The following is a 23660-nucleotide window of genomic DNA, read 5'->3' as shown; positions in this document are numbered from 1 at the left end:
ACCTATATGGTATGGCATGTCCATCCATCCATTGTAAATTATCTGTGTCCAGATTGAAGGGGCACCAGCCTAAACCACGATGCCAGACCTCCCTCCCCATGGCCAATACCTCCAGGTCTTTGCTGTGACTACAAAGGTATTGTTAAATCGGTTGAGGAATATACAGTGGGGAAATAACTTTTTGTGTTTGCTCGCTTCCATTTTTATATATGTTTCATTTTAATGGAGAGAGAATATCAACCAAAAATCCAGACGAAACACATTACATAAAAGTTATAAACTGATTTGTATGTCACTGAGTGGAACGTAGATGGATTTTGGAACATCTACAGTGATTTGGACACTGAATCTTCTGATTTATTTCTCAATCTACTTCTCTGTGCATCCCAAGGTACTTAAACTCCTCCACCTGGGAATCATGTCCTCTGAAAAAAAGCATAAATGTGATTTTGAACTAATTAATTTGTTAATTAATTACATGTGGAAGAGTGATACACAGTCACAAAAGCCTTGCATCTCCTCCTCATGCTGGTTACCAGCTTGGTCACACACTGGTGTCGGTTGGCATACCATTTTTCAACCAGCATTTGTCACAAGTCATTGAAAGTTATTGTGCTGGTCACTGTGACACAAACAACACTCACGCTGATTCCACAAGTACACAATGAGGTTTTAGTCAGAACTGCATGTGTGCCATTCCATCCACTCCACTCCTAAATTATGGGTGCGATCTGTAGTATCTAGGTCCGTGGGTTGGGAATGTATTCTTTAGGTTGTGGTTGGGTATTCTGTTTCCTCTGGCACTCCTCATTGTGTTGAAACTTGAAAAATCTGAAATAGTCTCATCATTTACTTTGTTAAAACAATGTATCCTGTCAATAGCAATTACAATTAACGTAGGTAAGTACATCAAGTCAAGCAACTGTACTTTAGTAGTAGTTTAACTAATTTACCATTTAACTAAAGTACATACAGTTTGAACACTCACCAATACTACAGAGCCTTCACAGTGACACTCAAAGCGAAGTGGAGATTGATAACCACATTTTAATGGAGAAATATCAGATGAGGTCTGTAACATCAAAAACTATGCTTTAGTCTTAAAGCCATTTCATTCTTACCACACAGAGACATCATTTAGCATATTTATTTCTTAACAAACAAATATCAGCCTGATGGTATAGTATTAAAAAAATAAGGTTATTCTTTACCTGTTTACATAAAACAGGTAATACTTGTGCCGCTTCAGATACAAAAAATTGGCACCTATAAATTTAAACATCAAATACTTGCATATAATTCAGTTTTTCAAACTGGGGGAATTTCATCTCAGGTGCCCATAATACCTAAGGCATCAAGTAAAGTAAAATGAGTCAAATAGGGACATAATTAGGAAGAGAGAGATTCAAGAATTCAGGTAAAATGAATGACTACTTTTACCCTGAGCCACTGCTAATAGCTAAAGTGTAGCTTTTAATCATTGTCACGTGTTCCAGTGCAACTAAGAACTGACTCAACAATAACTGTACCAACCTGATTAAAATCTGTTTCACTATATATATAAGCAAAATTAATATACCCCAAATTTAATGTCGAAATTGTGCCCAGTTTGCCATTTCCCTTCCTGGTGTCATGTGACACGTTAGTTTTACAAGGTGTCAGGTGCAAATGAAGAACAGGTGTGTTGAATTTGATGTTATTGCTCTCACACTCTCTCATACTGGTCACTGGAAGTTTAACATGGAACATCATAGGAAAGTATTCTCTGAGGATCTGATAAAAAGAATTGTTATTGTACATAAAGATAGCCTAAGCTATAAGAATATTGCCAACACCATGAAAATGAGCTGCAACCATACAGCAGTTTAACAGCACAGGTTCCATTCAGAACCTAACCTAACCTCGCCATGGTTGACCAAAGAATTGGAGTGCACGTGCTTTGCATCATAGAGATTGTCTTTTGAAAATAGATGTATGATTGCTGCCAGCATTGCTGCAGAGGTTGGAGGTGTGAAGGGTCAGTCTGTCAGTGCTCAGACCATATGCTCCGCACAATGCATCAAATGGCTGTCATCCCAGAAGAAAGCCTCTTTAAAGATAATGCACAAGAAAGCCTGCAAACAGTTTGCTGAAGACGAGCAGACTAAGGACATGTATTACCTGTGGTCTGATGAGACCAAGATAAACTTATTTGGTTCAGATGGTGTCAAGGGTATGTGGCGGTAACCAGGTGAGGAGTACAAAGGCAAGTGTGTCTTGCCTACAGTCAAGCATGGTGGTGGAATGTCATTCTTTGGGGCTGCATGAGTGCTGCTGGAATAGGGGAGAGCTACAGTTAATTGAGGGAACCATGAATGCCAACATGTACTGTGATATACTGAAGCAGATCATGAGCCTCTCCTTTCGGAACTGGACCACAGGAAAGAATTCCAACATGATAACAACCCCAAATACACGAACGTAGAGACAAGGATGACAAGAGGTGACAAAAAGGACACAAGGGAGGCACAGCAACACCTAAACGCTAGAAATGATGAACCAAAACCCAGAACCTAACTAAAACTCACTGTTTCAAACTGACAACATGTGGTTATCTTCAGTAGACTGGACTAATCGACAGAAGGACCTGAGGCTTCACTGCACTTTTTTGGTAACTGTGTGTGTTTGTTAGCTTATGCTTTCTAGCAAGGATGAGCAGTTGGGTGTTGGGGAAAGCCATGTTGATTAGATAATCGGTACAAATGAATGATTTTTGACTACAGAACTCACTTTATAATAATAATAATGGATTGCATTTATATAGCGCTTTTCAAGGCACCCAAAGCGCTTTACAATTCCACTATTCATTCACTCTCACATTCACACAATGACTTTGAGCTTGAATGTTTATTAAAGTCAGTGCTGTAGTTCAGACATTAGCTCTACTGCTCTAACTGAACTAAACTGAAGGATGTTTAGACCTGCAGCTGAAGATGAGGCACTGAAAAGGTTTGTTAAAAGAAACATGGAAAGGTCACCAGGCTAATCGGTCACTAACTAACATTACCTTATGTTAAACCAACATAATTGTTTCAATTTAATAATTATATAGACTATCTCAGGGGTCCCCTTTTAAAATAGCAGGAGGTCCACTACTTCCGTCATCCAATCAGTGTCGGGTCCAAACATTTTAAATGAACCGACAAAAATATTTTCTTCCATTTTTGCTTAACATTTAATTAATAATATAGATTTTTGTCTTGTAACTACTGATCAATTATTAATATGCCCATTAAATCATTTGCTGAACAGAAAAGTGCAATCCAGTTCAAGTACAAATATTTAACAATAAAAAACTGGCATTTTAAACTTAGGGTGATATGGGGTCAATGCAATTCCTAAGCATGCATCCAAATGTTCATTAGTCAGTTGTGAAGTTTGTTTTTAATCATGTTAACAGTTGAGGAGGCTAATTCAAAACTGTATGTAGATCCAAACATGGTTAAGATATACACCGCCACTTTGGTAAGCCCTGGAAACTTTTTGCATTCAGAAGGCAGTATGATGTTTCACAATGCTCTCTTAACAGTATATCAGCTTGTAAATCCACAAGTTGAATTACTTTAAAAGCAGTAAGGCAATAAATAAACAATAAATAAATAAACTTTCTTTAACAAAGTATCTGTACCCAGGAAACTCAGCTTTGTCCTGATGGTCTCCCTCACTCATTTTTCCCCAGGATGAATGTAACTGTTGATAACAATGAAGATTCTGTTATTAAATACAAGAACTAATTATACTTCCATGAAACCTTTTCCTGTTGTTTTAAATCTAACATTTTATTTAAATCCTTGTTTCCATGTTACAAGGCTGTAGAGCGCTCTGTGAGTTAAAATCTTCAGTTTTATATTAGAAGAATATTTAATTTCCAGAATATAATATAATAATATAATATAAAGAGTAACTCTGGGCCTCTGTGGAGTGTGAAGCTGATGTCATCTCTCAAACAAATTAAAAACAGGAGCTACAGAGTGATGTTAGATGTTGTAGAACTTTACGATGTTTGTGTGTCTTTTTAATTATAGCAACATGGTTGTTTTTACCCAGGGCTGGACTGGTAATCTGGCCGGTTTAATGGCCCCCAGCGCACCAGCTGTACATGCACTGTCAGCAGCCCATTCATTGATTTTCATAGCTGATGCCGGTTTGCCCAATCCAATTTGTAAACGTACCTGCCTTTCCTGATAACATTTACATTTACGATAATTGATTACACAGCAGTGGGGAGTAGACTTTATCACAGTAGATGTCTTTCTGAAAGCGCTGTAACTAAGTTTAAGAATATAATCCACCCACTGTTAGCATCTTCAATGCCCTGTACCAACACAGAGCAGAGCAGTTACCTGAACGCTACGCCAACAGAGGTCGATCATCTTGTTAATAATTTTACCTAATCACTACGTACGACTCTGGATACTATAGCTCCGGTGAAAACTAAGGTCTCAAATCAGAAGTACCTGACTCCGTGGTATAATTCTCAAAAATGTAGCCTAAAGCAGGTAAGCCATAAGCTGGAGAGGAAATGGTGTGTCACAAATTTAGAAGATCATCATTTAGCCTGGAGAAATAGTTTGTTGCTTTATAAGAAAGCCCTCCGCAAAGCCAGAACATCTTACTATTCATCACTGATTGAAGAAAATAAGAACAACCCTAGGTTTCTCTTCAGCACTGTAGCCAGACTGACAAAAAGTCAGAGCTCTGTTGAGCCAACCATCCCCTTAACGTTAACTAGTAATGACTTCATGGACTTCTTCACAAATAAAATTTTAATCATTAGAGAAAAAATTACCAATAATCATTCCACAGATGTAACATTATCTACAGCTACTTTCAGTACCATTGATATTCATTAAGACTCTTTTTCTCCAATTGATCTTCCTGAGTTAACTTCAATAATTACTTCCTCCAAACCATCAACGTGTCTTTTAGACCCCATTCCTACAAAACTGCTCAAAGAAGTCCTGCCATTAATTAATGCTTCAATCTTAAATATGATCAACCTATCTCTAATAATCGGCTATGTACCACAGGCCTTCAAGCTGGCAGTAGTTAAACCTTAGTTTAACTACTAGTTAAAGCCATCTCTAGACCCAGCTGTCGTAGCTAATTATAGGCCAATCTCCAACCTTCCTTTCATATCTAAAATCCTTGAAAGAGTACTTGTCAAACAGCTAACAGTCCATCTGCAGAGGAATGGCTTATTTGAAAAGTTTCAGTCAGGTTTCAGAGCTCATCACAGCACAGAAACAGCTTTAGTTAAGGTTACAAATGATCTTCTTATGGCCTCTGACAGTGGACTCATCTCTATGCTTGTCCTGCTAGACCTCAGTGCTGCGTTCGATACTGTTGACCATAATATTCTATTAGAGCGATTAGAGCATGCTGTAGGTATTACAGGTACTGTGCTGCAGTGGTTTGTATCATATCTATCTAATAGACTCCAATTTGTGCATGTAAATGGAGAGTCCTCTTCACACACTAAGGTGTGTGTTCCACAGGGTTCAGTGCTAAGACCAATTCTGTTTACATTATACATGGTTCCCTTAGGCAGTATCATTAGAAGACATAGTATACATTTCCACTGCTATGCTGATGACACCCAGCTCTATCTATCCATGAAGCCAGATAACACACACCAATTAGTTAAACTGCAGGAATGTCTAACAGACATAAAGACCTGGATGGCCGCTAACTTTCTGCTTCTTAATTCAGATAAAACTGAGGTTATTGTACTTAGCCCTGAAAATCTTAGAAATATGGTATCTAACCAGATTCTTACTCTGGATGGCATTACCTTGGCCTCCAGTAACACTGTGAGGAACCTTGGAGTCATTTTTGACCAAGATATGTCCTTCAATGCACATATTAAACAAATATGTAAGACTGCTTTCTTCCATTTGCGCAACATCACTAAAATCAGAAAAATCCTGTCTCAGAGTGATGCTGAAAAACTAGTTCATGCATTTATTACTTCCAGGCTGGACTACTGTAATTCACTATTATCAAGATGTCCTAAAACCTCCCAGAAAAGCCTTCAGTTAATTCAAAATGCTGCAGCAAGAGTACTGACAGGGACTAGAAAGAGAGAGCATATTTCTCCAGTATTAGCTTCCCTTCATTGGCTTCCTGTTAAATCAAGAATTGAATTCAAAGTTCTGCGCCTCACATACAAGGTCTTAAATAATCAGGCCGCATCTTATCTTAATGACCTTGTACTACCATATCACCCTATAGAGCACTTCGCTCTTGCACTGCAGGCCTACTTGTTGTTCCTAGAGTATTTAAAAGTAGAATGGGAGGCAGAGCCTTCAGTTTTCAGGCCCCTCTTCTGTGGAACCAGCTTCCAGTTTGGATTCGGGAGACAGACACTATCTCTACTTTAAAGATTAGGCTTAAAACTTTCCTTCTTGCTAAAGCATATAGTTAGGGCTGGACCAGGTGACCCTGAATCCTCCCTTAGTTGTGCTGCAATAGGAGTAGGCTTCCGGGGGATTCCCATGATGCACTGAGTTTTTCCTTTCCAGTCACCTTTCTCACTCACTATGTGTTAATAAATCTCTCTGCATTGAATCATACCTGTTATTAATCTCTGTCTCTCTTCCACAGCATGTCTTTCATCCTGTCTTCCTTCTCTCACCCTAACCGGTCGCAGCAGATGGCCCCGCCCCTCCCTGAGCCTGGTTCTGCCGGAGGTTTCTTCCTGTTAAAAGGGAGTTTTTCCTTCCCACTGTTGCCAAAGTGCTTGCTCATAGGGGGTCATATGGTTGTTGGGTTTTTCTACTGTGCAATATAAAGCGCCTTGAGGTGACTGTTGTTGTGATTTGGCGCTATATAAATAAAATTGAATTGAAATTGAATTGAACCTGCCTCCTCCCCTACCATCGCTTTCATGCCTCTTGTAGAAAAGGTTTAGTGTGGAAGAACTGGCGAGAAGGTGGGGCTGGAAGGCTGATAGAAAGGAAATAAATAGAAATAAAAAGAAATAAAAAGGAAACTAAAAATAGATGCAGCAAAATGTGTCAATTAACCTACATGTTAGCAGCTGCTGCAATGTGAACAGTAGAACCAGCAGCAACTAGTAACCAGGCCTCACTTTCACAGAAGAATTAGAATTAGAATAGAATTCAACTTTATTGTCATTGCACATGTCACAGGTACAGGGCAATGAAATGCAGTTTGCATCCATCCAGAAAGTGCTTTAGTCGTGATACAGATATATTACAATATAAATTAGCAATAATAGAGATGTGTAAGTATATTACAGAAATGGGTCTATTATGGTTTGTTATAATGTACATAGTGTGAAGTATGTTATGAATATTCTATAACTAAGTATGTACAGGCTGTAGTGAGTACAAGCTATGTACAGGCTATGAACAGGATATAAATATGAAATAAAAACTATACAGAAATCTGAGATATACAGTTATACAGAAATGTGAACTATGTAAGTTATAAACAGTTGTGGGATTAAAAATTATCGTATGTACAGAATGATTATCTACACAGAACTATACAGTAGTGGTAAAGTGCTAGTGGTTGTGTGTATGTTCAGTCCATGAGTTTAACGTGGGTCAGATGTCAGGAGGCAGAGTTCAGGAGTCTGACAGCTGTGGGGAAGAAGCTGTTCCGGTGCCTGGTGGTCTTAGTCCGGAGGCTCCTGTAGCGCCTCCCAGAGGGCAGGAGGGTGAAGAGTCCATGTGATGGGTGACTGGGGTCTCTGATGATTTTCCCAGCCCTTTTCAGACACCGCTTCCTGTAGATGTCCTTTATGGCAGGAAGTGGTGCTCCGGCGATGCGCTGGGCAGTTTTCACGACCCTCTGCAACGCCTTCCGGTCCGAGGCTAGCAGAAGGCTGCTGCTAGCACCAACTGTGGAGAAGTGAGGAAGAGAGAAGGAAGATGAAATTAACGTGCTAAGAAAATAGATGGAGGGACATAATTAGGAACAGAGAAATTCAAGGATTCAGCTAAAAAGATTGACTATTTTAACCAAGAGCCACTGCTAATAGCTAAAGTGTAGCTTGGTGTAGTCTGGCTCCAAAAGTGCAATATGGCAGCCCCTACAAACAGGAAATTTTGGCTTCATTTCTGTACAATGGGAGAAAGTGTAGCCACATTGTCCATCTTTTCTACAATCATTCATCTGGAAGCAGTATGGTAAACATTAACCTTATGCATTTTTCTTCATTCTTCATACTTTTAAGGCAATGTAACACTTACTTACAAACTGCCCTGTATTTGTAAGTTTGTCATTTGTATGGTCTTTAACAGCTGGTACAAAACACAGTTTTGTGTATTTGAGTATTAGTTTATATTTACCAAACAGACCAAAGGCCTTGAAGAGTATATTGCTACAAAAACAAAAGTTTGAAAACATTTTGAATATACAAATATATCATCCAAAACAATTTAAATACACACAAAGCAGTGAAGCCATCATTGTCTCCCATTTCAAAAGTACCCCCTATCTCCTTTCCCTAACCTCTTTTCCTTGACCTGAATAAAAACATCATTGAGATGAAAGAAAATAGGTTAGGAGAACTGCTAAGCACTTAGGAAAAGAAATGAGCTGGATGCTGAGAATTGGAAAAACCTTACAAATGACATCTAATTTCGCCACGTGTTCTGACCCTATTGTTTTATGGAGGTCATATAAAAAAGAACAGCTTGAAAAATATTCCTTCATTACAAAGGTTGGCATTTTAAAGAAGGAACAATTAGTAATAGATTTACTAATGTCTGCTGCAGCTGAAAATCTACTTTTGACATGTTTTCTAATTATTGATAGAGCTTTAGCTGGTGTCATGAACAGAGATGGGTAGTAACGCGTGTGGAAAAGAGGAAATTGCTTTACTGCTACAATATATTAGATAGCATATTAATCAGCATTAATATTATCTCGTATAGCTTTAAGCTGGCCAGGTGACAGTTAATACACGGACACCATAGTAATCATTTAACACACTGACACCTTATTAATCCTTATTACAGGTGCAGCATAACCACTTTCAGTATTATTATGTCTTTATACACATATTGCAGTCCTGTGCTCATAAGGAGTTGAAGCTTTCCCAGGTAATTAAAGGTCTCAAGCTTCATTCAGCGTGACTGTCTGGGTGACACATTGGTTAAGAAGCCGGGAGCTTAAGAAAGATTGCACACATGCTTACAAAACACATATATATATATATCACATATAACAGAACCAGATTTAAGCATAGGCCTTAAGGTATTGAGCAAACATGTTGCACTGGAGCTTTCTTGACAACAGGTGACGCGTGGAGAGGACCAGCCCCTGGAGACTACAGAGGCCCGAGTCCATTGCCTTTTTTGGAAGAAGATGCCAAAAAGAGGAACCTCTATGTTTGCCTTTTTTGGAAGAAGATGCCAAAAAGAGGAACCTCTATGTTGCATTTTATGCTTAAAATACATGAATGTTCTGTACATGCAAATTATGTGCTTGTAAACGCTAGAAGGGGCGTCATAATACCCTGATGCTATAAAAGCAGTCTGAAGTATAATTTTGGCGAAGACCCTTGCTGACGTGTGCAGTGACTGTCTTCCCGCGCGTGTACTTCAATAAAAGATCGCTTTGACCCAAATCTTCTGGACTGTCTTGCCTTTCTATTCTCGACCAATTTCGAACCCATAACACGCGTCACAAGTAATGTGTTACTGTATGAACTTACGATTACTTTTTTCAAGTAACGATTAAAGTAAGGGATTGATATTGCAAAAAAAAGTAATTAGATTGCTGTTACTTTCCCGTTTGCACGCTGTGTTACTGCGTTACTAAACCGTCATGATTTTGTTTGTGAGAGTGTCTCATGACAATGAAGTAAGCATGTGTGACGTGCGTGGCAGCAACAGACGTGTGTAGATCAACAATGGATAATATGGAGTGTGGGAGAGAGTACGACAATGCAGTGTTTAAAGCCTGGACGTGCTTACATTACTTTAAATTTTAGTTTGTAAAAAGTGACAAAAACATTAGCATCCTCTATACACTCTGCGTGGGAAGCAAACTTCTTTCTGCAGCAAAAAATTAAACTTCAAATCTAAGTAAGCCATGGGAATGTGAAATTCACAGAGAAACCCCGGATCCCCCCACTGACGTGACCGCTGCAGCACCAGGCAAACCTCCACCGCCCCCACTCCTGCTAAACAGGTGAGAATAGATTTATTGCTGCCGAATCTTTGATTTTATTTATTTTTTCGCTGTGTTTTACTTGCATCTATTTGAAAGAATGAGTGTAAACACAAAACATTATTTTATTTTGTATGCTGGAATATGGAGAAAATAGGTTTAAATGTTAAAGAATTTCTTCAAGTTAAAGACAGTTGCATATAATTTAATTTTTGCTTAATGCAATGTGCATCAAATTAAAAGATTAAAACTCATAAAACAATTTTTAAAAAGAGCCTTTCCATTTGATTATATTTTATATCATTGATTATGCACAAGAATAGAATTGGGCTATTTGTCAATAGCATATTTAAAAACGTTACCTTAGAAAACTGGTGATGTGTGTAATACTTTTTTATTTGCCCGCTGTATCTATTGCCTTTTAAAAAGTAGTTTAAGTAGTGTGTTTGGGGGTTTTCGGTAAGTGTCATGGCCTGGGTCTGGGGACCCAGGGCTCGTGTGTATGTTTTCCTCAGGCTGGCGATCCTCCTGGGTCATCCGGCCCAGGAGTCCTGATAATGTCTTATTTTCTGTGTGTGGTGTTGTGTTCTCTCCTTCTCCCTCCATCTCCCTGCCTATGGTTATATTCGCTCACTGTCCACCTCTCTCAGTTTTCATTACCACTAATCATTTTAAAGCTCAGTTTTTAAAACCTTACAATGTAACTACAGCCCAGCCCATGCAACAGTATATTAATGATTAACCTCGTATTGTGGATGGAATATCTCAGTTATTCTCATGACTGAAGTTCGGTCTGTTTACAGCATCCTGCCATGCGATTGCATTTGTCCCTAACCTTCGGGAACCCTCACTTTAACATTTATCATGTGGAAAAAAGTTAGCGTTCATCCTCCAGCTTCACTGTTTATATTATGCTAACATAGCTGTGTCGCTAGTGATCACGTAGGACATCAATATATACCAGCTAGCCAAACTTAACCCTACAAATGTCACTGCTGTTTACTTTCCCGTCTTAATTTGTGTTGGAAATCACTCAGTCAGAACATGGTATATTATATTTGGATGGAAGCTAGCGAGCTAACTCCCTGCTAACTTATAACTCCGTTAAATTTCATAAATTTGGTTTTCATGGATGCCTGGATGTTAAACTTAATTGTTACACCTGGTAGAGCAGCAATACTGATCATTTTATTACAAATAAAAGGATTTAAACAGTTTTTAACTCTCAGTGATGCCGCAGTGATCGTGTGACTTAGGGACCTGCAGAGGAGTGGAGTCACGGTGTGGAAGAGGAGTTTTGGGGTTGCGTTTTCACCTTCTAGATATTATGCACTGTGTGGGGATTCTGTGAAGGAATCACCAAGGAGACCACTGTTCCTGGGAATGTACATAGTTATATTTTCACCACTTCACTGTAAATAAACCTCACTGTTCATCTGAGTCTTGGGTTTGGGTCCTACTTTTCCCGCAACTCCACAGTCGGCCCCAGTGTCTGTGACAGTAACATTATTTTTAGCCTTCACTTGATTGTGCAGCAATGAAGACAGACAGAAAACACACAGCAAATGCAGTTTGAGGTTTGAGAAACGTTGATGTAGGTCGTGCCACTGAAAAGAGCGATTCAGTGATTATGCTAATTCAGTAAAAAAACATGAAGAGAAGATATTTTATGCTTATTTATCCAAAACAAACAAGGATTACACCATAAGGACCTGAATTTAAATAAAACACAGGAGTGTTACATGTAACCTAAAGGTATAGGCATTAATCACTTTTTAAGTTTATTTATTAGAAAAAATAATGTGGTATACATTGAATACTCTATAATTACATCCTCCAACAAATGTTCCACCAGCATTTACAAAACACACCTGTCCTCCCCTCAAGCCTCATCTACCTTAATCAGGCCTATAACACATGGAAACATACATAAACATGGACTTTGAACTACAGGAAAACATCTCCATGAACCAAAGAGTTCTGTTGCTTTATTTTCAAGCACTCAAGACTACAATTGAATTCAGTTTTATTTATATAGCGCCAAATCTCAGCAACAGTCAACTTGAGGCTATTTACACTGTAAGATAAAGGCTGTACAATAATAAAGAGAAAACCACAGCAATCAGAAGATCCCCTATGAGCAAGTACTGGTTGACTGCGGAAAGGAAAAACTCCCTTTTAACATGAAGAAACTTCGGGCAGAACCAGACTCAGGGAGGAGCAGGCACCTGCTGCAACCATGACCTGGATGACTGAGAACCTACACAGTCAAAATCATTTAATCATATGCATTTTTCAGTGCAGAAAATACATATACACTCTGTTCCAAAAGGTTAATGAAAAAAGAAAAACAAAAAAATGGAAAGATCACATTATGTACAATGCATTAGAGCAAAACTGTGCAAAATGTTGGATGGTGAAACGCTTGGAAATTTTGTAATGGCAACCTTTTTTTTATTTCCTAGTGTGTTCACAGTGTCACCTGAAAATTACTTGAAAAGGAATCGTCAAAGTGGTCTGACCTGAGAGATATACATATTTACCACATTATTATTAATGTTGATTCACTAATTGGTCAATGGATATGATATGAACTTACCAGTCTTCAAGAGAAGAGACCATGTACTATTTAACACTACTGGCTTGAATAACTGAAGGAACTCTAAATATAACCAGCGCAAAGCATGGGGAGAATGACAATAAGTAATAAAATGTAAGTAGAGGAAAGAAACTACACTGAAATTGTGGAAAATTTAGGAAAGATTCAAGAAAAAAAAAGTTTCTGTTACAGTACAGTTAAACTTAGGTGTCAGAAGGATAAAACTTTCCATAACTCATTTGGGAGCTTTGAATCTTTCTACGTCAATCAAGTAAAGAAGTACAGTTATAGCTGATCAATTTGGATAAACTCCAACAGCACAAACACTGAGAAAAGGTTGTGAGACTTAAATTAGCATACCTGTCGATTAAAGCAGCCACATGCCTAGGTATCTTTAGAGGCCAAATACAATTTTTGTTCCAGTGTGTGCTTTTTAATCCTGTAAGGATATTTAGATATGCGAGACAAAACTACTGTCTCACTTTGGAGCCAGCTTCATGTAGCTATTTAAGGAATGTTTGGCACCTTTCTTTGACCTGAGGGTTTTTGCTTGATCACACCTCATATTGCCTTAATCCCCAGTGTATTAGATCTTCTTTTTCCTGTAGCGCCACCTTTTTAAAAAATTATTTATAGCTACAAACAAGAACTACCACAAATCTTTTTACTTCCTTAACACAAATGAATAAGCCATGGCTTTAGTGTAATGTTACCAAAGCTGTGACTCATTTTCTGCTCAAACCTGCCAGTTTCCCTGTGGTATTGTGAAATAATGTGCTGTTCTGAAAACTTGTGTAAAACCGTCCAGCATAAACTCAACAGCAAGGTATTTCTGTGATCACAGTAAGTTTATTCCACAAATCAGAATGAATGAAAAAAAAACAAAAACATAGATGAATAAACCACGTCTGACACATTTAGAAACGGGTGTGTTCAGATGTTTTACACTCAACAACTTGCATAGAAATTTCATACTGGTGCTTAATCAGTGCTTTCAGAAAGCAACAAATTTGCTTTTATTCTATGAGTGGAATGGTTTATTGGAATAACAACAGACTCTAAGCGCAATAAATGTGTACAGTTTTTCCTGGTTTGGTTCATGTACTACCACTGCAGAACATTAAGTAGAGTCTTGAAGCGAAATGTGTTAAAGCTCTTCTTTCTTCTTCAAGATTATTTGCCGCACCATTTCAGCAATTTTGGGGCGAATTTCTTTGACAGAGACTTTTGGTCCCCATGCATCCACCACTTTGCCGTTAACGTCAATTAGATACTTCCAGAAATTCCAGTCAGGCTCCTTTCCAGATGCCTCTGTAAAAGATTAAATGACATAGATGTCTGAATAACAGGTTAGTGTAAGCTTGTAACCTTTGAAAAAACATTACCTTGGTATAAATTATACTGCACGGTTTTCTGTCTTCTGACATTAATGCCATATGTAGTTTCAGAATATAAAAGAGTTTCCTTATAATAATGGGTTGCAACAGACTCCACTCTGTTCATTTTAAAAGAAGTGTCTCATTTCCATTTTCTTCATGAACATCGATGTGGTTGGAGCTGCACATTTAGTAGTAGATTTGTTAAAGCGAAACTATTAGCTGTTTTGTTACTTTTAAAAACCTGCAGATAAGATCTTTGGATTCTACACTTTGTAGGTGAAGCTATTCGGGAAAAAATAACTTGCAAATTAAACAATGGTTCAACTAGTTGAGTCCTGAAAGTTCCATCTAACTCACCAACAAGGTACTTGTAGACATTGTTGGCTCCGGTGCCAACAACAGCAATTTTGCTGAACAGAGGAAAGGAGACTCCGTAGACTCTGCGCACAAAGCTGTCAATCTCCTTGTCACTGCCGGGCTCCTGCTGTCCAAATTGGTTACAGGGGAAGGCTAGCACATTGAAGTGATATGGACCAAAGTCCCGCTGGAGCTGCTGCAGTTGTTTGTAGTGTTCCTCAGTGAAGCCACATTCGCTGGCTACGTTTACCACCAGGGAAACCTAAAGCCACCAGAAAACACTGTAAAAACACCACAAAAGCTTTCCTAGCTTAATATGTGTCAGTATATGTTTTCTTTAAACATGCATAATTAAATGAACTACCTGCAGTTTTACACATAAAGTTGGCAACCACTGGATTGAATCACCCCACTGTACAGTATATGTTGGATCTAAAAAAGCTATATGTGTTAGTTAAAGGTTACCATTGACCAATTTCACAAGGCTGCTAAGGATGAAACATTCAGTGAAGAGGCCACCTGCTATAACTGAAACAGATGTGGATGTGTTTTCATTATTTCTGTTAAATAACGATTCCTTTCACTGAGACCATATCTGATGTAAAATTGTTTGTTTAGTTGTCTCTTTTTAGACTATTTTAGTCTTTATTGGACTGTGACAGTGAAGATGGACAGGGAAATGGAGAAGGCACACAGGCCAGGCAAGGACTGCCAAGCGACAGCTGCATGGGGGAATGGGCCAAAATACCTGCAACAGTGTGTGGAAACCTTGTGAAGACTTACAGACAACATTTGACCTCTGTCATTGCCAACAAAGGGTATAAAACAAAGTCTTGAGATGAACTTTTGTTATTGACCAAATACTTATTTTCCACCATAATTTGCAAATAAATTCTTTAAAAATCAGACAATGTGACTTTCTGGATTTTTGTCTCTCATAGTTGAGGTATACCTCTGATGAAAATTACAGTCCTCTGTCATCTTTTTAAGTGTGTATATTGCCCCACGGTAGGTAGGTAGGTAGTGAAGTGTGGCTGACTAATTATTTGGACCACAGACAACAGTGATTCAGGCCATTACACATTACAGATGCCATTCACAGATACAGAGACTAGTAAGTATCCTAATACAGATTATATTAGGATAGCTTCATACTTTAACTTGCAGTTAAACTAGAGAAGATCGTCACTGCAGAAGTATGGCTTCCAGAGAAACCAGTGTGCAATCTTATCATCTAGTGACATCTGGTGTCAAGATGATACAATTACAAGTGTGACATATATGACATGGGATCCTGAAAATATCCACATCTCTAATAAATTAAGCTCTGTATGTGTCTGGTATCATATCTCAACAACAGTTCATCTGATTAACTTCAAACCTAGTAGGTGTAGGTGCTGAGAAGGTAGCGTTTGGGGTCATTGGATGAGTCCCATTTTTTGAATTAAAGTTATTATCTGCTACCTGTGATTTCTCGTGGATGATTGCTTAGCACACACAAAGGCACACTTGTCTTTGTGAGAAAATTTGCTGGCATTACAGTTTCATATAAATCCTTGTTAATATGTTGTTTCCTAGACTACCTAGGTGTATATCAACAGCAGCCCCAGTGTGTCTGGCAACTTCTACTTCTGTAATCTAGCCATCTAATAAAGCCTTATCTGCACTCAGTTTACTAGTGGACAAGCCAACCCATTCCCTTATGTTTTCTTTACTGGCACGCTGTCACTGGCAGGGCTGCTGTTTTGGCAGTCCTTGATGCCCTTTTTACAGTGGCCCTGAGAGGTCAAGAAAATACCAGCAAATAGAAATTCACCCCAAAAGCACACAAAGCACAACTCTAGTTAAAATAAAACAAAAACAAAAAACTCGAACAAAATACAAGAAAGCACAGTTACACTACAGTATGATCAAGGACTATAATCAGCATGCTAGAATCTGGGACAGTGGAATGGGAGTTCATCCACAGAATGTGGATCTCACTGATGAAGCAGCTGATTATACTGTTGATTTATTAGTCACAAAGTACTGTGCCATTATCTTATTTTTAATAATGTGTGACACACATGCATATAGAATGAGATGAGGGTGTGAAAAGGGTGAGGTGAGGTAGGATGGAGGAGGGACGTCAGAAAACACAATAACCCACTAAATGAGAGTGACTCTGGTAGACTGTTTTCAAATATGGGATGTGCATAAGGACATCAAGGGGAAATGGTTCAAACAAATCCTTGACACTATACTGCTGCAGATCTTACATAGAAATGCTTACCCTAATTGTTAGGGTTATTTTTCTAATATTGGATGGTCTTTACTTTGTCATATAAAGCGCCTTGACGTGGCTTTTGTTGTGATTTAACACTATAAATACAGGGAGTGCAGAATTATTAGGCAAATTGTATTTTTGAGGAATAATTTTATTATTGAACAACAACCATGTTCTCAATGAACACAAAAAACTCATTAATATCAAAGCTGAATGTTTTTGGAAGTAGTTTTTAGTTTGTTGTTAGTTTTAGCTATTTTAGGGGGATATCTGTGTGTGCAGGTGACTATTACTGTGCATAATTATTAGGCAACTTAACAAAAAACAAATATATACCCATTTCAATTATTTATTTTTACCAGTGAAACCAATATAACATCTCCACATTCACAAATATACATTTCTGACATTCAAAAACAAAACAAAAACAAATCAGCGACCAATATAGGCACCTTTCTTTGCAAGGACACTCAAAAGCCTGCCATCCATGGATTCTGTCAGTGTTTTGATCTGTTCACCATCAACATTGCGTGCAGCAGCAACCACAGCCTCCCAGACACTGTTCAGAGAGATGTACTGTTTTCCCTCCTTGTAAATCTCACATTTGATGATGGACCACAGGTTCTCAATGGGGTTCAGATCAGGTGAACAAGGAGGCCATGTCATTAGTTTTTCTTCTTTTATACCCTTTCTTGCCAGCCACGCTGTGGAGTACTTGGACGCGTGTGATGGAGCATTGTCCTGCATGAAAATCATGTTTTTCTTGAAGGATGCAGACTTCTTCCTGTACCACTGCTTGAAGAAGGTGTCTTCCAGAAATGGCAGTAGGACTGGGAGTTGAGCTTGACTCCATCCTCAACCCAAAAAGGCCCCACAAGCTCACCTTTGATGATACCAGCCCAAACCAGTACTCCACCTCCACCTTGCTGGCGTCTGAGTCGGACTGGAGCTCTCTGCCCTTTACCAATCCAGCCACGGGCCCATCCATCTGGCCCATCAAGACTCACTCTCATTTCATCAGTCCATAAAACCTTAGAAAAATCAGTCTTGAGATATTTCTTGGCCCAGTCTTGACGTTTCAGTTTGTGTGTCTTGTTCAGTGGTGGTCGTCTTTCAGCCTTTCTTACCTTGGCCATGTCTCTGAGTATTGCACACCTTGTGCTTTTGGGCACTTCAGTGATGTTGCAGCTCTGAAATATGGCCAAACTGGTGGCAAGTGGCATCTTGGCAGTTATTTTGCACCTTGGTTTTTCCACACGCTTCTTGCGACCCTGTTGACTATTTTGAATGAAACGCTTGATTGTTCGATGATCACGCTTCAGAAGCTTTGCAATTTTAAGACTGCTGCATCCCTCTGCAAGATATCTCACTATTTTTGACTTTTCTGAGCCTGTCAAGTCCTTCTTTTGACCCATTTTGCCAAAGGAAAGGAAGTTGCCTAATAATTATGCACACCTGATATAGGGTGTTGATGTCATTAGACCACACCCCTTCTCATTACAGAGATGCACATCACCTAATATGCTTAATTGGTAGTAGGCTTTTGAGCCTATACAGCTTGGAGTAAGACAACATGCATGAAGAGGATGATGTGGACAAAATACTCATTTGCCTAATAATTCTGCACTCCCTGTACAACTGAACTGAAACTGAATATAATATTTTGAAGTGAGATGCAGTGAATAACTTTCAATGCTGTGCTATTGTTGTCTTCAACTGGTTCAAAGATCATCCATTTTTTGGACTCACTCTTGCTAAATTAAAGTATTAAACATAAGGCCTGTGGCCCAGAATGAGCCCAGTAAAGACCTTAACTTAATACACAGCTTTGGAAAATGCAAAGGAGAGCATAAATATTGGACTTTTAACTGATTTTGTTTTTTTTACAGTTTTTATTCATGATAAAGACCGAGTATAACTTATTAGATAAACAACTAATTGACAGAAAAGTTCTTATTTTTTCTACTTTTTTCTATTATTTCTTTATGTACTAGTTAAAAAATGGCATTTTCTGTCAGTTAACAAAACTTTGTTTTATAATTAGATGAAATTCTGTGCAATGAGCTATCACAAATTTTAAAGTAATTTTGCACATTTATTTCTTATCATTTACGCCAAAACATTCTTTTGCTCTTTTTATTTTTGAAGCAGTATTTTTTTATCCTCTAGAAAAATGTACAGTTGACCTAGGTGTACTACTTTCTTATATTTAATTACCCCAGAGACTAAATATGTAGTTAAATTTGTTTGCACTGACAGAAAGAGGAGCTTCAGTAGTCCAGTGCACTTAAGATCAAATGTAAAATGCAAATTTTTTTCTGCATGTGACAATAGAAGGGAAAGAATGAGAAGGAAAAAGAATGCAGGTTAAAATTCCCCACTGGCTTCACTTTTTAGACTAGGAAGCTTTGCTTGTCTTTGGTATTCAGTACATATTACTGAACATCTTTGAATGCCAGTGTGCGTGAGCAAGTGTCTTATCTTAGTGGCTGTTTGTCCAATCTACACAGCAGCACAGCAGATCCAGCAAAGTTTTCATGTCTAATGGAACACCAGTTTTCATTTTTGCTTTTACATTGAAATGTAAATTGGGACTATACGTACACTCAAACCATTTAGGCACTGTACTAGTTACACTAACTCTTCCTTAAAAAGTGCACCACCACAGCTCTGCAAACTGTGCAAACTGTTTCATTCACTTGTAGTGTGCGAAAGATTTATAGTTTAATTTGTCTGTTTGTGTTTATGGTTAAAACAAAATCCAGAGAGTCTTTTACCTTGTTACATAAAGGATATCTTTTTAAAAGATACCGTCTATAATAATCATTTAAAGTTCTGTGATTAAGAATTTGGAAGCAAATAAAGTCGAAAACAGCTAAGTCAAAAAAAATGCAGTGTGTCTTATTATTATCATTTTATATCAAAGCTGTCTTATATAATATAGATCGTTGTTGCATTATTACTTTTTTTTATTTTTCAACTTTATTACAATAACTGGGGTAAAAACCAAACTCATGTATGTTCCGTTACCTTTGATGACGGATAGAGTGAAGTCTTCAGACAGATTAGGATTAACCCGGTCTGGTGATCCGTAACTTGTTTGAATGAAATCGCGGCACTTTCTGCAGCTTCAGGGGCTGCAGGCCTGCCACGTAGGCTATCCGGGCTACATGACGGGACATCCCCACCAGCAGCCCACAGTCAAACTGATTCTCATCACTGCTGTGTTAGTTACATCTACAAACAACATTTCATGGTGAAAAGTAAAAGAAAGAAAGAAGCCAACATTCCCATGCAACATTCATTCAAGCAAAGGGCTGGCATGCCGAGAAACTGCACTCTAATATTTGTAGTTTAAGCTGTTGTGAGTCACACTTACCGAACCCCGATATTTCTCCAGAGACACCAGCTTGCCCCTGCTATTCACCACTTTAAAAGTATAAAAGTCTTTCTGTTTGCTTTCAGCGAGGCTGAAGAAAGTCAGTAACAATGTGAGCACTGCAGGGAACATCTTTGCAGTCAAACCGCCAACCCAGCACCAGCGGAACCAAGATAAACTCCTGCAGTCTTTCTCCGTCCGCCCCGCAGTCACCAGCAGTCTGCGCACCTCCTCTCCACTCAAGTTACACACAGCCATCAGCGTTTCCTGGGCAGGAAGCGCTTAACAAAAATAAAAGTCTTTTTAGTCTTAGGTTTTATTCAGTTTGAGCAGAAACTAGCAATTTAGCCTGTAAACTCGTGAGGAAAGTGTTTCTTGATCTCTCAAAATAACGGACCTGAGGCCCAGTTTAGGGTGCATTCCACTTTTATTTAGGAAGGTTCCTACGTGAGAGCAGTGACCCAGAAGTATCTGTGTGGTGCCTTAGTGTTGTTCCAATTGTCCAAATACCAAGGAAATAGTTGCTTTATTGCCACTTTTAGCATAAACTTGGATCATCCTTTATGAAAAGAAATGGAAAAAAGGCCATTTCATAATTCATAGCAATGGACCATCCATTCCTCCAACAAAGTTGACAAAGCAACACAGATCATTATCATTTAAAACTGTATTTAAAATTCATGCCATAACCTGCTAAAATGTTTTAAATGTTCAACAGCAGGTTGTTAAATTCAACAGTCATGCTGCTCTAAGAAAGTCTGATTCTGTGTGTGTGTGTGTGTGTGTGTGTGTGTGTGTGTGTGTGTGAGTGAGAGAGAGAGAGAGAGAGAGTCAGTTGGGAAAATGAATGGGGGGAATTTTATTTTAGCCATAGACATCCTAAAGTGGGAGAAGGAAAGGAATTTAACTTAACAGGAGGAACATTTAAGAAAATACGATACGATGTATTTCATTTTAGAGGCTATGGGACAGATTTATTAAGCAAAGCAAGTGACTGTGATGTTGCAATCTCAGTGTGATCTATTAACAGTGTTCTTTTTTATATATGAAGACCAGCCAGTGCATTTCAGCAATTAGTAACCAGCATTACTCAGAAACCAGCTGACCTGATGAGGGAGGATGAGGGCAAGTATGATGTAGGCCTATCAACAAAAATAATATAGCATAAGGTCAGCTTTTACTCTTTAGGTGTTTCTCGCTGAAAACAGAGCAAAAATTCAGATGATTGAGAGGAGGATAAATGAGAATTTATGTTTCTGATATCAGGGATAACTATTGCTGAGCACTGTGCTTTAGGTACTTAAGTGAAGGGCAGGAATTATCCTGAGGAAAACTGCATTATTATATACTATATTATATACTATTCCAGCATATGAGCCTGTTTCTGTGTGTAACACACATTACTTACCTTCACATCCCATCCATGCCAGAATCAGCCCTACAAAGATTCCAATCAGGTCGACTGGATGACTTTGGAAGAGTCGAGTTGATTCAGTTCAATTTAGTTTAATAAAACGTTATTTTTATATAGCGCCAAATCACAACAAGAGTTGCCTCAAAGCACTTTTGCAGAAAGCATAAATTTTCAACTTCTTACTATATTTTGAGAGGTTTTATAACTCTTCCTATTGAGGAAGACCTTCCCAATGACCATCCATCCAAAAACTATTAGTAATCCATAGCCATTCATACAATTAACTAACAGATACATATTTAATGAAATATTTTTTTCATGATATACCATAGAAATTTCTGGAGGTGGGGTGGGGGTGGTGGGGTCACACCTTAAGTAAAGAAAGAAGGAAAGTAAGAAAGGTGCATTTTCTGTGAATTAACAAAACCTTCGTTTTATAATTACAGGTAAGCTATGAGCTATTATAATTTTCGGTATTATCTCACATACTTACAATTTAAACCCAGAGTCATGCTGACAGATTTTGTTCATTTACTACAGCAGCTTTTCTTTATTATTTAGATAAACTGAGATATACTGAAACTGAAATTGCACTTCTTTTCCTTATAGTGAGATATTTCAAGAAATAAATGTGTGATTAAACTTCTTTACATGTATAAAAAGGGTGAGTTTCAATGACCTGGCCCATAGTCAGGAAAATTTGCCCTTGTCCAGATCTGGGATCTCCTTCCTAGGGAGCCCCGCAAGGGACATGGGAGAAAAAAAAAATTACGATGAACTTTTGCGAGATCTCGCAAAACAAACTCGGGATCTCGCAAAAGTTTTAGCCGCATTCGGAGGCTGCCAGCTCGAAGCCGACCGGGAGGTCGAGGCACGATGTGCGGGGAGAGCAGTGTTCCCCCCGGCTGTAGTAGGTCTCGACCTCCCGTTAGCTTCGAGATGGTGGGTGTCAGACATCTCCGAAAACGTCAGAGCACTTTTGCAAATATGTGATGTCTTGTAAACCGAGCAGATATTTGACGTTTACACAGCTACATTCACGCCTCAAAATATCTTAAAAGTTTATTTTGTGACCCAGAAAGAGTAATATTACAACTAAGTAGCTGCCACCATTGTTGGAATTCAACTTTTGCGAGATCTCGCAAAAGTTTTGTGAGATCCCGAGTTAGTTTTGCGAGATCTCGCAAAACTTCATCTTAATTTTTTTTTTCTCCCATGTCACTTGCGGGGCTCCGTACCTTCCAGGTCCGGACAAGGGCATCAACTAGACCAGGTCCTGGACAATCTGATGTGTAACCAGGTGGAGTCAGATGGACCTAAACAAAATGTGTTGTTCTATCGGTGGTCTATTAGGTCAGGGAAGCTTTGGTGCCTGTAAATGGAATGAATTCCTTGATCCTCCAGAAACTATTTGCATACTCTTGCCACGTGATGCCAAGCACCAAGAGAAACCAGGATTCAGTGCACCAGTGTAGGGTCTGACACTGGGTCCAAGGATTTCATCCAGATACTGAATGGCAGTCATTGTGCCATTGCATGGCATGTAGAGTTTCATGTGTCCCTCCATGGATATGTGTCACTGACCCACCACCAAACTGATCATGCTGAATGATGCTACAAGCAACATAACTCTCTCCACAGCTTCTCCAGACACTTTATGTCCGTGCTCAGGCTGAACCTGCTCTCACCTGTGAAAAGCACAGGGTGCCAGGGGTGGACCTGCCAACTCTATGGCAAATGCCAATATGGATTTTAGTGCTAGGCAGTGAGCACAGGGCCAGTTAGAGGGCATTGGGCCCTCAAGCAACTCTTGTGAAAGCTGTTTCTGATTGTTTGGTCAGAGACATTCATACTAGTGACCTGCTGGAGGTCATTTCATAGGGTTCTGACAGTGCTCCTCTTCCTCTTCGCACAAAGGAACAGATACCGTTCCTGCTGATGGGTTAAATGCCTTTTATGACCCCATCCAACTTTCCAAGAGTAACTGGCCATCTCCTGGAATTTCTTCTGTGCTCTTGAGCGTGTGCTAGGAGACACAGCAAATCTTCTGGCTGTGCCATATAGATTGCCACCCTAGA

The 23660-nt window shown here is 38.8% G+C and overlaps 1 protein-coding gene across 1 annotated transcript; it reads right to left on the bottom strand.

The window, feature by feature from the left end:
* Positions 1-13614: 13614 nt before the first annotated feature.
* On the bottom strand, positions 13615-20454 carry gpx7 (glutathione peroxidase 7). Its single transcript, XM_003453999.5, has 3 exons — positions 20169-20454; positions 14524-14785; positions 13615-14098 (listed from the first exon to the last, which is right to left on the bottom strand). The coding sequence occupies exons 1-3, from the start codon at positions 20424-20426 to the stop codon at positions 13935-13937; spliced, it is 684 nt and encodes a 227-aa protein (XP_003454047.2). The 5' UTR covers positions 20427-20454; the 3' UTR covers positions 13615-13934.
* Between the last annotated feature and the right edge of the window lie 3206 nt (positions 20455-23660).

This window comes from Oreochromis niloticus, linkage group LG17 (assembly GCF_001858045.2).
Source record: "Oreochromis niloticus isolate F11D_XX linkage group LG17, O_niloticus_UMD_NMBU, whole genome shotgun sequence".
NCBI classification, from domain to species: Eukaryota; Metazoa; Chordata; class Actinopteri; order Cichliformes; family Cichlidae; genus Oreochromis; species Oreochromis niloticus.
Note: the sequence above shows the minus strand (reverse complement) of the source record. Positions and strands in the feature narration are given on the sequence as shown.

Coding starts and splice junctions, on each gene's coding strand:
- gpx7 (XM_003453999.5), bottom strand. CDS start 20,426: ATGGCTGTGTGTAACTTGAGTGGAGAGGAGGTGCGCAGACTGCTGGTG. Junction 14,786..20,168: donor TGGAGAAATATCGGGGTTCG/GTAAGTGTGACT, acceptor TGGTGGCTTTAG/GTTTCCCTGGTGGTAAACGT. Junction 14,099..14,523: donor TGTCTACAAGTACCTTGTTG/GTGAGTTAGATG, acceptor AATCTTTTACAG/AGGCATCTGGAAAGGAGCCT.